The 11,687-nt window shown below is 42.3% G+C and overlaps 1 protein-coding gene across 12 annotated transcripts in view; it reads right to left on the reverse strand.

Annotated features, from left to right (window-relative positions):
• Nucleotides 1-8,266, reverse strand: part of AGFG1 (ArfGAP with FG repeats 1) — a 35,367-nt gene extending 27,101 nt beyond the window's left edge. For 4 of the 12 annotated variants that reach the window (XM_064666469.1, XM_064666466.1, XM_064666465.1 and 1 more), the window contains exon 1: nt 7,790-8,263. In XM_064666469.1, coding sequence (XP_064522539.1) covers nt 7,790-7,956 — 167 coding nt within the window. In that variant the 5' untranslated portion in view covers nt 7,957-8,263. Of the gene's footprint in view, nt 1-2,640; nt 2,746-7,789 lie in introns of those variants that run through there. The other 8 variants (XM_064666461.1, XM_064666458.1, XM_064666457.1 and 5 more) reach the window with 4 other exon arrangements.
• Nucleotides 8,267-11,687: the final 3,421 nt, after the last annotated feature.

Here is an 11,687-nt window from a genome sequence, read left to right on the forward strand (position 1 = left end):
CCAGGGATGTAATACAGGGCTAGCAAATTGCTAAGAAAATCACTGATAGCTTTACTGCTTATATTTGCTCCTACGCTTTAATTCTAAATTTGGTCAAAAAAAAAAAAATCACTGACATCTAATTTAGGATGACCAGTGGTTTTCTTTAAACTCTGTGATTATTCCAAGAACACTGACTAGAAATTAAATTGTTATCCATCAAAACACCCTATGACAAAAATCTGATATTCCAAATATTATCACATTATACTCAACTTTTAGACAAAATTTACAGCACTTCAAGTTCTCTCAGTAAGTCTAATGAGAAAAATATTGTTGTGCATTTAGCTTGCAAATTCACCCTGACACCTAAATTCACAATATACCTGTAAGAAAACAATCCTGATACTGTGTTAAAAGAATCTCCACATTTTTAGTTAAAAGTTCAATACTGGTTAGAACACGAAGCAGTAACATTTTAGCCTAAGTTGCATTAGAAAACAAATTTGAGAGAATCATTCTTTGAAGCACTTGGATAAACAATTGTGTTTTGCTAAGAAATGCAATAAATTTGAGTACCTGAAAAGCAGAAGTCATAGAAACCTACAGGCAAATGAGAACTAATTTTACAGAACATTATTTGCTTAGGCAAACTTTTGAAATCAGAGCAGCTGAATTAAACTCCACAATTCAGCACCTTGACAAGAAGGTAGAAGTTTTACTAAGGTTAGTGAGAGAGGTTTCAAGATAGTTAAATCAACTATCAGGAAATTCACTTCTCTCAAATTCCCTGGTAAATTAAAATTAAAAATGTCACATCTTTCAATTAGCCATAAATCAAATCCACATCTACATCACAAATACACAACACTTATGAAAATACTGTACCATGATCGAAGATTTTCTTCAAAGTACTCATTTTAAGATGATGCAACTTAAAAAAATCTGTAGGAGTTTTATGCAGTTCAAGTTCATTGTTTCAGAGCTGGTGCTAGTACTAGGTTTGGTTGGTTGGGGTTTGTTTATTTTTGGGTTTTAAAAACACACCTTGGTCTGTTCTGTGCATGTGAGTAATTACATTTCACTAAGCAACATTGCAGAATCACATACTGACTGACAGCACAGAAACGAAGTTGGCATCCACCTGGCATTTCAGAGAAATATGCTCCATCAAATATTATATGACAACCACTGTCCCTTGCTTTTACAATAAAAGCAGTTCTGTCTACCTTAGTCTGTTCAATTTACCCTCCTCCTATTAATTACAGAGATGCAGTTAAATAGTTGTGAACTATTTAATAACTATTTAAAAGCCAGAGCCATTCACGAGCACATTCACATGTTTTTCAGCACAGGCTGTAAATATAAACTTTCCCACCAGCTCCTGCTGGAAATTGGTTTTTGCAATAAGTATAGCTTAAGTGCTCTATTGTATCTGTGTTTACAATTTAAAGGCACTGAACAAGTTATTTAAGCAGTACTTACTCTTTACTGATCTACTAAGGCTCTTCATAGCATTTAAATCAGCAAATATGTATCTTCAGCTCTATTAAGCAGCAATATTAAGTGTACTTGAGGTCCAGGTAAGATTTTGTTTAGTCTAACAAGAGACTTCCTCCCTGCCTCCCTTCTCCAGTGAAGAATGCTCTACAGTTTTGAGGTTCAGGTTATAAAGTTCCCTGATACATACATCATATCTACATGGGATAAGATGAATTCTCATTTCTTTTACACCATCCTGCTAAAGGAGGAAGACACACCCCACTTCTAAAGGTCAGCTCACAACACAGAAGTGTCAGATGTCTGGCATGATGAAAGAGAACATCAGTGGTCCAGGAGGACTGGAAATCCTGAACAGAACTTCAACAGCCATAAATGCTGAGAAATATCAAGCTGCAGTACTTACACATCCACATACTTACATTTATTTAATATGGCAAGGGGTGGGGGGAGAACCTATGAAAAGCTTCCTCTTATGCTAAAGCAGCATAAGAAGTCTGCCTGGAACAAGGAATTCAAGACAAGAAGCTGCACACAAACACAGCCCAAGCATATGTGTTATCTTCCTTAGAGAAATTACTTTGATTCTACCGATAGAACAAGAAACACCCTATTTTTTTATGGTTTCTAACTAACGTAACACCCATGAACTGCCTAAAATCTCCCTAAAACAGAGCAGTTGTGGGACTTTTGAAGCAGAATTCAAGGACCAACCCTTCCTTACCTACAAAGAATACTTGAACCAAATGATTCACAAACAGCTCACCTACATACGGGGGAAGGTTACTGGTAGACAGCCAAGTACAATTATCCCTTAGGAGGAATTAACAAACCTTCTTTTTCATAGGAAAAATTCTTTCCATGTATTTGACAAGTGCCTTGCCCAGTTCTAATGCTTTACAGTATTCCCTATTTAACAGGGGACAGAATGGATTATAGTCCCTTACTCCAAATGAATCATGCCTAAATTTAAATTGAGCCTAAACAAATATTTGCAACCTGCACTTGTGCAGTGGTACCAGTTACTCCTTTCTCTACAACAGAGCTCCTGAGGAAGGCAGCAACCAAACACCACCTCAGCACTAATCCAGAAGGCAGTGATCTCCTAAGAGGCCCTGAGGAAAGATGACAGAGTAAGACAATTCTGCCATCTGCACTTACCCAGCACACCACAGCTAGAACATCCCACACAGAGATCCCACTCATCACTGCCAACTTCTTCACGCTCAGCAACGGTTATTTCTGTGGAATAGCACTGTGACCAGAGCATCCAACCATGAGATTCCTCCACTGACCCTCCACTGAGTCCCAGCCACTGTAGGGGCAGCCACAGAGAACATGAGACCTCTGTTCTCCAGAGAGCTTTGTTAAACTGGGGCTCTCGCAAACAAAGGAAGCTTTAAGGCTGCTGACACAGGATTCTACAGTCTAGCAATTGAAACATTAAACATTCAAAAACACTGTCAACAAGCAGTGGATATTTGTTACTAACATAATTTAGTGGCAAATTATAGTTGACTTGTGATTTTTGGCAGAGCAGCCATTCCTGAATTCACCTCAAACAAGTGTCAGCAAAGTTGTCTGCAAAGGCCAGGGCTGGGAAGAGAAAAAAATTTCAAGAGTGGGCTCTGCAGAAACAGAGGGTCCCCTCCGTGGGAGGAACAGGGGGCAGATGCTACTCAACACTGCCAGTGTCCCCTGTATCAGATTTAAGATCTCGAATCTAAGCCAGCAAAATCTGATCCCCTAAAAAGCAGGAAGTTAATGAGACAAGTCAAATGCCAAGCCATCATAAAACACCCTACATCCCCACATGTCCAAAAAACAAGCTTTAGAAAACCCAATGTCACGGCAGTTGTTATTATTTCTATGCTATTGTAATTAGCAGAAGAGAATATAAGCAGCAGTGGCCATTCCTGATACTTGTAGACCTCCCTGGAGACCCTCCACCATCTCACAAGCTCATTTATTTTTAACAGCAGAAGGCTCACACACACATTTTGAAGCACAGTCAAGGTTAATTTTTTTCTTAAACAAACAAACAAACAAACATTCTTTGTGAACTGCACAGTGTTCACTGCGGTACACAGACATTTCCTTTGCTCTCCAGCCCTGAAACTGAAAACAAGAAATATAGTAATATAGGAAATATCCTTAAATATACAAACACATTTTCCAAACATGCTCCAAAGGAAAAAAAAAAGGACTGAAAAGTCATGCTCACACTATCTGAATCACCTTCACTCTAACACTGTTTATTTAAACCATTTTAATTTCTGCAAAACTTCTTCTAGGGAAAGGGACAATCATCAGCACTATTGCACAAAAATTTTAAGTATTTTACTAGCGTATCTGCCATCAAATACCTCACCTGGCTGATACAGATGTCCCTTACCCATAAAATTTTAAATTTAAAATTTCCTATTCCTATATTAGAAGCAGCCAGAAGGCCACATGATCCGATAACTGTAAGAAATAGCATAAAAGGCCTTTAGGATTCCTCACAGTACCTCTGTGTTCTAAACATTCATTGTTGCTCCTTCCTAACACAAGACAGAAGTGAAAACATCTGAACAAGAGACTTCCTCAGTAAGTTGGGAGGGAGGGAGTTAAGAGGGCAGCAGTGAGAGAAAGGATAGGAGTGCCTTAACTATCACATCGGCAGATATAAAAAAAGAGTCAAGACTAAACAAAAAAAATTATATAATACAAAACTTGTGCAAGTGTACTCTTAATCAAACAGGAATATTTTCCATTGGTGAATTTAAAAACATTCTTCTTATGAAAGTTCAGAGTGGGCTGACTAGGAGTTGTACAGAAGTGCTTGAAAGCAGAGCTGCACACAGACAGCTGAGATCCAAGGCAAAGAGGTATTTGATAAGACAAAGGGAAGGATGTCACTGTTGGTCACATGGGAGCATCCCAAAAAACAATAGTCACAGCTACCAACAAAATCCTTTGAATCAAAGGATTTCTGTAAAACCAAAAGAATCTGTCTGCCAACACTTCCCGAGATGTTGTTTTGCCATAATAAAGAGAAATCTTCCTGTGTTGTAGGACTGTAATCCTTGACCTGAGCAGGCTGCTCCTCTAGGGCATCTCCTCCCGCTCTCAGGGAAGAAATGATGGTGTGTATATCTCTACATATCCTATACTCTTGTCCAACACCAAAAAGCTGAATTACCTTGTGTGATGTTATTGTGCCTTTTTTCCCCACATGAAACATTTAAACACAGAGGACAAGCGGAAGTATTTTAAGAGGAAGCACATTCAGGCCACTATTCATGAACTTTCTCCTGCATGCACCATTTTGCACAGCAAAACTTCTGCTCTGCTAAACCCGATCTGATAAGGCAACTTAAACCCAGATATTACGAAAAAGAACCTCCTCTGTGTCATTCATACTTCTAACTTGATGTGACTCACCTTCAACATTAAAGTCAGAAACACATCTTTTTAGCAAAGTCACTAGTTCTCTAATCATTTTTATAAGTACTTGAGCAAGCTAGACATACTATTTTTGGAAATAGTTAAAGAAATAGTAGGTTTTTTAAACTAAAACGAGTAATAAATAGCATTGCTGTCTTTATACACTTAAAATACTTAATGGAAATTTAGGATGGATCCAGAGTTACAGTTTTGGATTTGAATACAGTCCTCACCAGGACAAGGAATGAATACTTCAAAAAACATGTAAAAAAGTTATACTACAGTTTTAAAAAGTTTAGAGTTAACTGTATCTAGAACAACATGCCCGTTTAAGATGATACTGATGTTAGCAACCACTTTTAGTTAATCGAGAAACCTTTCTGAAGGAGGCTTGTTAATACACTAATATTTTAATCTTGCATTGGGCATTTCATACTTGAAAAAACTAGTCTACATGACTCCAAGAACACTTCCTGTACCAGATTAGAAAAAAATAATTAAAACAAGAAGCAATGCGAGTCATTCACATAGCATACAAACAGATAAAGTACTAAGATTATTAAAGCCTTACAGTATAACCAGTATTATGAGGCAGAATGCAAGCAGCCATTAAGAACTACAGAAGCAACAGCACTTTTGTGCTTATTTGCCATTATGTGGTTTGTTCTCAAGTAATTTCCCTCCACTGTGGAATTCTACAGTGAAAAGCATTTGGAAATAAGTTGTATGAAGGATTGTTCTGACAGAAGTGTTGAAAATAACAGTTCCGAGCTACATAACAGACATGACCTATACTGAGTCTCATCACTACCAAAAATATCCCACTGCCTAGGTTCTAAGGTGGTAACCAATGTATATGATCCTGAACACACAATTTGTGAAAGCTTTTCCAAGTCAACATGAAAGAGGGAGCCCAAATGTATTTCAGAAGAAAGCTTTAAGTCCCCCTAACAATCCTTTACTCCAGTTTTAAGAGTAGGTGTTACTAGCTGTAAGAACCAAACATGTTGTTCGTGGTTGCTTTTTTATAGCAACACAAAAACACTGCATATTTAAAATGAAAGAACTATCTGCATTTTATTTGAATGCCAATACATTAACCACTTTTTTGCAGAAAGACTTCCTCCTTTAATCATGGTAACATCCAAATGATGGTCAACTTAACATCAAGTGGCAGCTGTCCCTTGCTTGCAAGCTGTTTCACTGCCTATGCATCCTTTTGGTTTCTGTAAATTGGACAACACACTTTACTAGTCCATACCTCCCAGACAACAAATAAAGGGAACAGATCCTTCTGAACCCACGCTAAGCATCTCAGCAGCATTCACAATATAGCTGTCTATTAAGGTCGAGAAGCCTGAAAAATAAAGACAAATACTCTCATGGTGCAGCTTTATCACGCTGTCAGTCTAACCAGTAAGAACATGTGCAACCATTAAATAAGCTCAGTGCAGTAGCTTAAAATAGTTTCACATGCCAGCACAAATAACAGTTTGCTAAGAGAGCAAACAATAGCCAGAGCTGGCTGATTGAGTAGCATGTATGTGTGAAAAACCAAAGTCTCTTTTCAGTTTCACAAGCTAAATGTATTTTCTGTATTTGTGTCAAGACTGTTCAAAAGTCTACACAAAGTAGAAGTTAAAACACCCCAAGTCTAATGACCTGTCTAGTAGTATAAAAGGCAGTTCTTTCCATGTAAATTCAGCACAGAACTAACATGTTTGCTTTGTTTTGAAGCTCAGTGTAACTACCAACTGACTTCTAAAACACCAGACCTTACTCGGAAGGCCTGTTTGGGTTATTAAGGGGGCAGGAATTAGTTCAGGCTCCTGAGTGCCTTTTATGAACTCAAAACCCCTACAAACACCAATCTATCCTTTGACATACCATTTATTACTTCTTTGGCTACTCTTTGATTCTGCTCCATCCCATAAGCACAATGGTACAGAATCATAAAAAATGCAAATATATCTAGCTAAAGCTAGTAGCACTGAGGACAGAAGGGTTTTCCCCTAAGCTATGTCTGTGTGACTGAAATTCAGAACTGACTGATTTCAACTCTTAGTTTCATATACACTATCTCAGAGGAGGATGGGTGGAAAAGGGAGGAGTAGTGGGGAGGCCCATGCAGGAATGAGGAACAGGAAAAATGCAATTAGTTTATCAGAGCCAATCCCTTTCCAAGGTTTAGATATGGAGTTTGTAGGAAGTTATCGATGTTTGGGGAAAAAAACCACCAACCTTCTACTACTTTTCTGATCAAGTCTCTTAAACCATTAAGGCTAGTATTTATCCACTAAGCAGGAGCTTAAAAAGTTGTCTTAGAAACTACTACCAAGTACAATAACTTAATACGCAAAAAGGTAGGCTGGTGGTTTAACTTAAAGTAAAAACTGTAAACGCGGAACTCCGTATTCAGACAGGGTTGGTGTCTTCAAGACTGTCATGACAGTGAACTGCTCAGCCACGTGCCTCTTCCCTTCCCACAAGTATTCTCCGCACACTTGTTTAATTAACCACCCCTCCGACACGTCCGGGGGGGGAGGTGGTTGCTACGTGCCGGAGAAACATCCCCGGACGAGCTTCGCGATGAGCTCCGGGCCGTGCGCCCCAGCCCCGCACACCCCGCCAGCCACCGCCACCCCCGCACCGGGGGCTCCGACGGGCATTTCCAGCGAAAGCGCCCGGGAAAGCCTCCCGACGGCCTCCCCCCTTCCCCGGGAGACCCGCCGCCCGCCGCGCTCCGACGTGGCCGGGCCGGCGGCAGGAAGGGCAGCGCCGGGACCCGGCGGGGCTGCACCGCCCGCCCGCCGCCTCCGCCCGCGGCCGCGACCCTGCCGGGGGGACGGAGCCGGCGGCGCCCGCGCGCTCACTCACTCACAGGATGCCGGAGCAGGAGGTGCACACGAAGCTGCCCACGGTCATGTCGGTGTAGGTGGGGCCGCGCTGGTCGCAGTCGAAGCACTTGCGGTTGGGCGGGAGGCTGCTCATCTCCCGCAGCAGCTTCAGGTGCTTCTCCTCCTGCTTCCGCTTGGCGCTCGCGGCCATGGCCCCGCCGGCGAGGGGACGGCCCGGCACGGCGCCGGGCCCCGCTCACAGCCCGGCGGCGGCGGCACTCCGGGGCCCGGCCGGCGGGAGAGGGGCCGGGCGGGGGGGGGCGGACAGGGGAGGAAGGGGCGGGGAGGGCACAACCGGCGCCCGCCGACGGGCCGGGGCGGGAGCGCGGTGGTCGCTGACGCGGAGGCCCCGTGAGGAAGGAAGGGAGCGAGCGGGCGGGGGCTGCGACGCGGGGGAAGCGGCGGCGCCGGCACCGGGCCCGGGGCGGCGGAATGACGAGCCCGGGCGGAACCTGCGCGACACCTTTATGAGCTCAGCGGCGGAGATGGCGGCGGCGGCGGAGCCCGGCGCGCCCGCCGCCCGCAGCGCCCCCGCCCGCGCGGGAGGACGCGCTGCAGCCCCGCCCTCCCGCCGCGACCCCCGCCCGGGGCGGTGCCTCCGGCGGGGCCGAGTCACCCGGTGTGACCCGGCGGGGCGAGGGGAGAGAGGGATGTGGAGAAATATCAATAAAATAACAATAAACTGTGCTGTTCGCCTTTTCTCGAGGAGGAGGGGATCGCCCCGCTGCCCAGCGGGGTTGCTCCAGGCGCGCCCCCCTCACACCACGGGGTGAGCGCCGGGCGGGCCCCGCCGCCCCTCAGCCCCGCGCGGTCAGCGGGGGCTGCTCCATGAGAGAGCGACCACCGCCCCAACCTTCTGGGTGTCCCCCTGTCTCCCAAAAGTCTGGAAATTCAGCCACGGAGCCCCCCTGCCGGGGACTCCCCAGGGAGGGCTGCCCGGGGGTCCCGGCGGGGGGGTGACCCTGGTTCCGTGAGAGTCTCCGGTGCGGTTTGCACCATCAGGATTTGTGAGAACGCCACTCTCACGGGTCTGTCTCTGATTTTTGTGACGGGGATGAGAAGTGCACAGTTCCCTCCTGGGAATTTGGCTGTGGGTGCCCGGCTAGCCGCTCCTTCCTCAGGGAGAGCAGGGCCAGCAGTCACGTCTGTCTGTTTTTTCAACAGTACACAAAATTAATGTAAAAAAAAAAGTTAATGGACTTTATAATTTGGTGATTCAATTTTCAAAACTGCTTGGCAATGCTATGTGTGTTTAAAGTCTTTTAAGGTTTAATGATTCCCCATTCAATGTATTTAGGGTCAGGTTTTGTGCCTCTGACGTCAGTACACATAGGAGCAAGATCTGATCCACTGTATTTTCCTCATAGTTTAAGTTAAAAAATCTAGGTTCAGCATCAGTAATTTGGCATTTCTCTTCTGATTCCTCTGGATATGCTGATTTACATGAGCTGATCAACCAGTTCTAAGTTTTAAACACAGGGAATGCAATGGTCTCATTTTTTTTTTCTAGTATGGATGGCAGTGAAAAATAAACATCACTAAATAATTAAATAATCACCAGTCCTTAAATAACATTCTTAAATAACATTCTTAAAAGCAAACAGGAAATATTTCTAATCTTTTAAGGACCAAATTCTCACTGCATCCTCTAATTTTTCACTGCTCCCTGAAATGCTGATCTTCCCGTTATTCAGCTTTCTCTATCTTTTGCCTTTTACAAAATATGCTAAAATTGTAGCTTTGCCAATGACTGAAATGACCTAAAGTAGATGACCTAAATTTAGGGGAAAAAAGTTTCAAGGTTAAAAAACAAGTTTGGGGTTTTTTTCCTGGAAAACACTTTGGAGAGCAGTGATTGGCCACGCACCTGCTGCAGCAGAGTTACTACATTTTTTGTTTCAACTGCAGTCAGAGGTAGTTTGTAACTGCAGTGAGAACATCCAGCTTCAACTGCTTCTGTCATGAATGTACTCACGTGAATGCCACCCAGGAACAGTTGTTAATAAAAACAACACCAGTGTCATTGACATTGTCATTGCCAGTAAAATGTAGAACTGAGCTCCCAGGGAAAATCCTAGTACTTTTTAAGTCAATCACAAAGCTCAATAGGAGTCCTCTGGCTCTGATTTGTTTCATGAAAAAACAGTTCTGCCCTTATTCAGGCATTTGATAAGCCTGTCAAACCAAGATGGGCTTATGCTAGTAGATAAATTACCTTTGTTATCATTAATTTGGTTTAGAATTTACTTTTTGTAAATACCAAACCTCTCCATTCTATATCTTATAAAGCAGATTTACCCCGGGAAACTATAGAATGAGACTTAAGGCATGTGTGAGGATACACCTTTTTACAGATACCCATAAGATCTGTGGGATTTGGGTTCTTCTAGAGAATGTGGGCACATCTGCTCCAACCCTTGTATTCTTACATTCAAGCATTTAAATCTTAACCTCCTATTTCCCATAGAAACCAGTGCTTAAGAAATACAATGACCTATGTATAACTGTACTTGTTACACTGTTGGCACAGATAGGTCTACCTTAACTTCCAGCCCTCTTTCACCTCCCCACAAGCAATGACATGACTTGTGCTCCTCTTCCACTCCCTCTTTTTCTATTTTTTGCTGCTCATACTGAGCATTAATTCCCCCAAAACAGCTGGCCTATGTTTTCTCTAAATCACTAAGGGAAACAATCCACAAATAATACACATGAATAAAAACTCTACTCTTCAGCTTTACTCTTTGGTTTTCTTTTTCATGATACATTTTTCTGTTTCTCTACCCTAGAACCCAAATTTCCTTTCCTACAGCTTCTCTGTCAAAATTCATTCTTCATTCTCTCCCCCCAATGACCAGAATTTTGCAGTTGAAAATACACTGGCCAGCTGTTTATTCCAAAAGTTCTTAATCCCTGCTGCACCTGCTACAGCTTTTAGCATTAAAATTGTTTTCTTAACAGGAGGTAAAACACTGATTTTTTTTTTATGCTTCCAATGTTTCTCTTTACATAAAAAATAGAACTTAAAATTCCAGTTGTGCGCATTGATATCTGAAAGATGTTGCTTCGTTAAGCTCTTAAATACAGGCCAGTAGGGTATAAATTATAATATACAAACACATAATCTAGGGGATTTTTTGTCAGGACCAAAAGAAACAAGAGTCTAAGAATGTACGTTTGGGAGATGAATAAGACATTCTCTGTTTGCCGCTAGGATTGAGGTCAATAATATCCATTTTAAAGCAATTAACCCAGCAGGATAAGTGACGTGAAAATTATCATGCTGAAAGGCTAATGGGCTATTAAATCCATCTTGCTTCACTACTGATGGACATACAAAATTAATCCTGGGATTAGGTATATCGGATTGGTGGTAAACTGCTACTGCAATATTTGTGTATGAAGGGTTTTCTGAAAGTGCTAAGAAAGAACAGGGCCAGAACATTCAGTGATACAGTCTATTCAAGATTCAGTTAGCTAAGCATAAATTAGTGTTTCTGTGCCTGGCCTTATTTAATCAGCAGCTTTTTATTAATGAATAGATACATTCTGATAAGAGATCAAAACAAGAGAAAGTCATAGTAATGGTTATATAAATCATACTGCCTGTTGACAGTCACTTAAATCTGGACAATTTAATGCAAGAAAATGGTCAGACAAAAATGATTGAATTACAACATTGTTTTTACTTGCAATGCCATTTCCCTTTGACATTTTCCAACCTCCTCTATGACATTAAGGTAGTAGAAAAGGTAAATGATTAATTTACCCATAACAGCTGATTGGAGGGAACAGACCTTATGATAAAGAGAAAGGCACAGTCACATCAGCTTGGTCTTTTGTGATGCACAAGTTAGTGGTCTTTACTTTTTTTATGTCATA

This window comes from Pseudopipra pipra, chromosome 10 (assembly GCF_036250125.1).
Source record: "Pseudopipra pipra isolate bDixPip1 chromosome 10, bDixPip1.hap1, whole genome shotgun sequence".
NCBI classification, from domain to species: domain Eukaryota; kingdom Metazoa; phylum Chordata; class Aves; order Passeriformes; family Pipridae; genus Pseudopipra; species Pseudopipra pipra.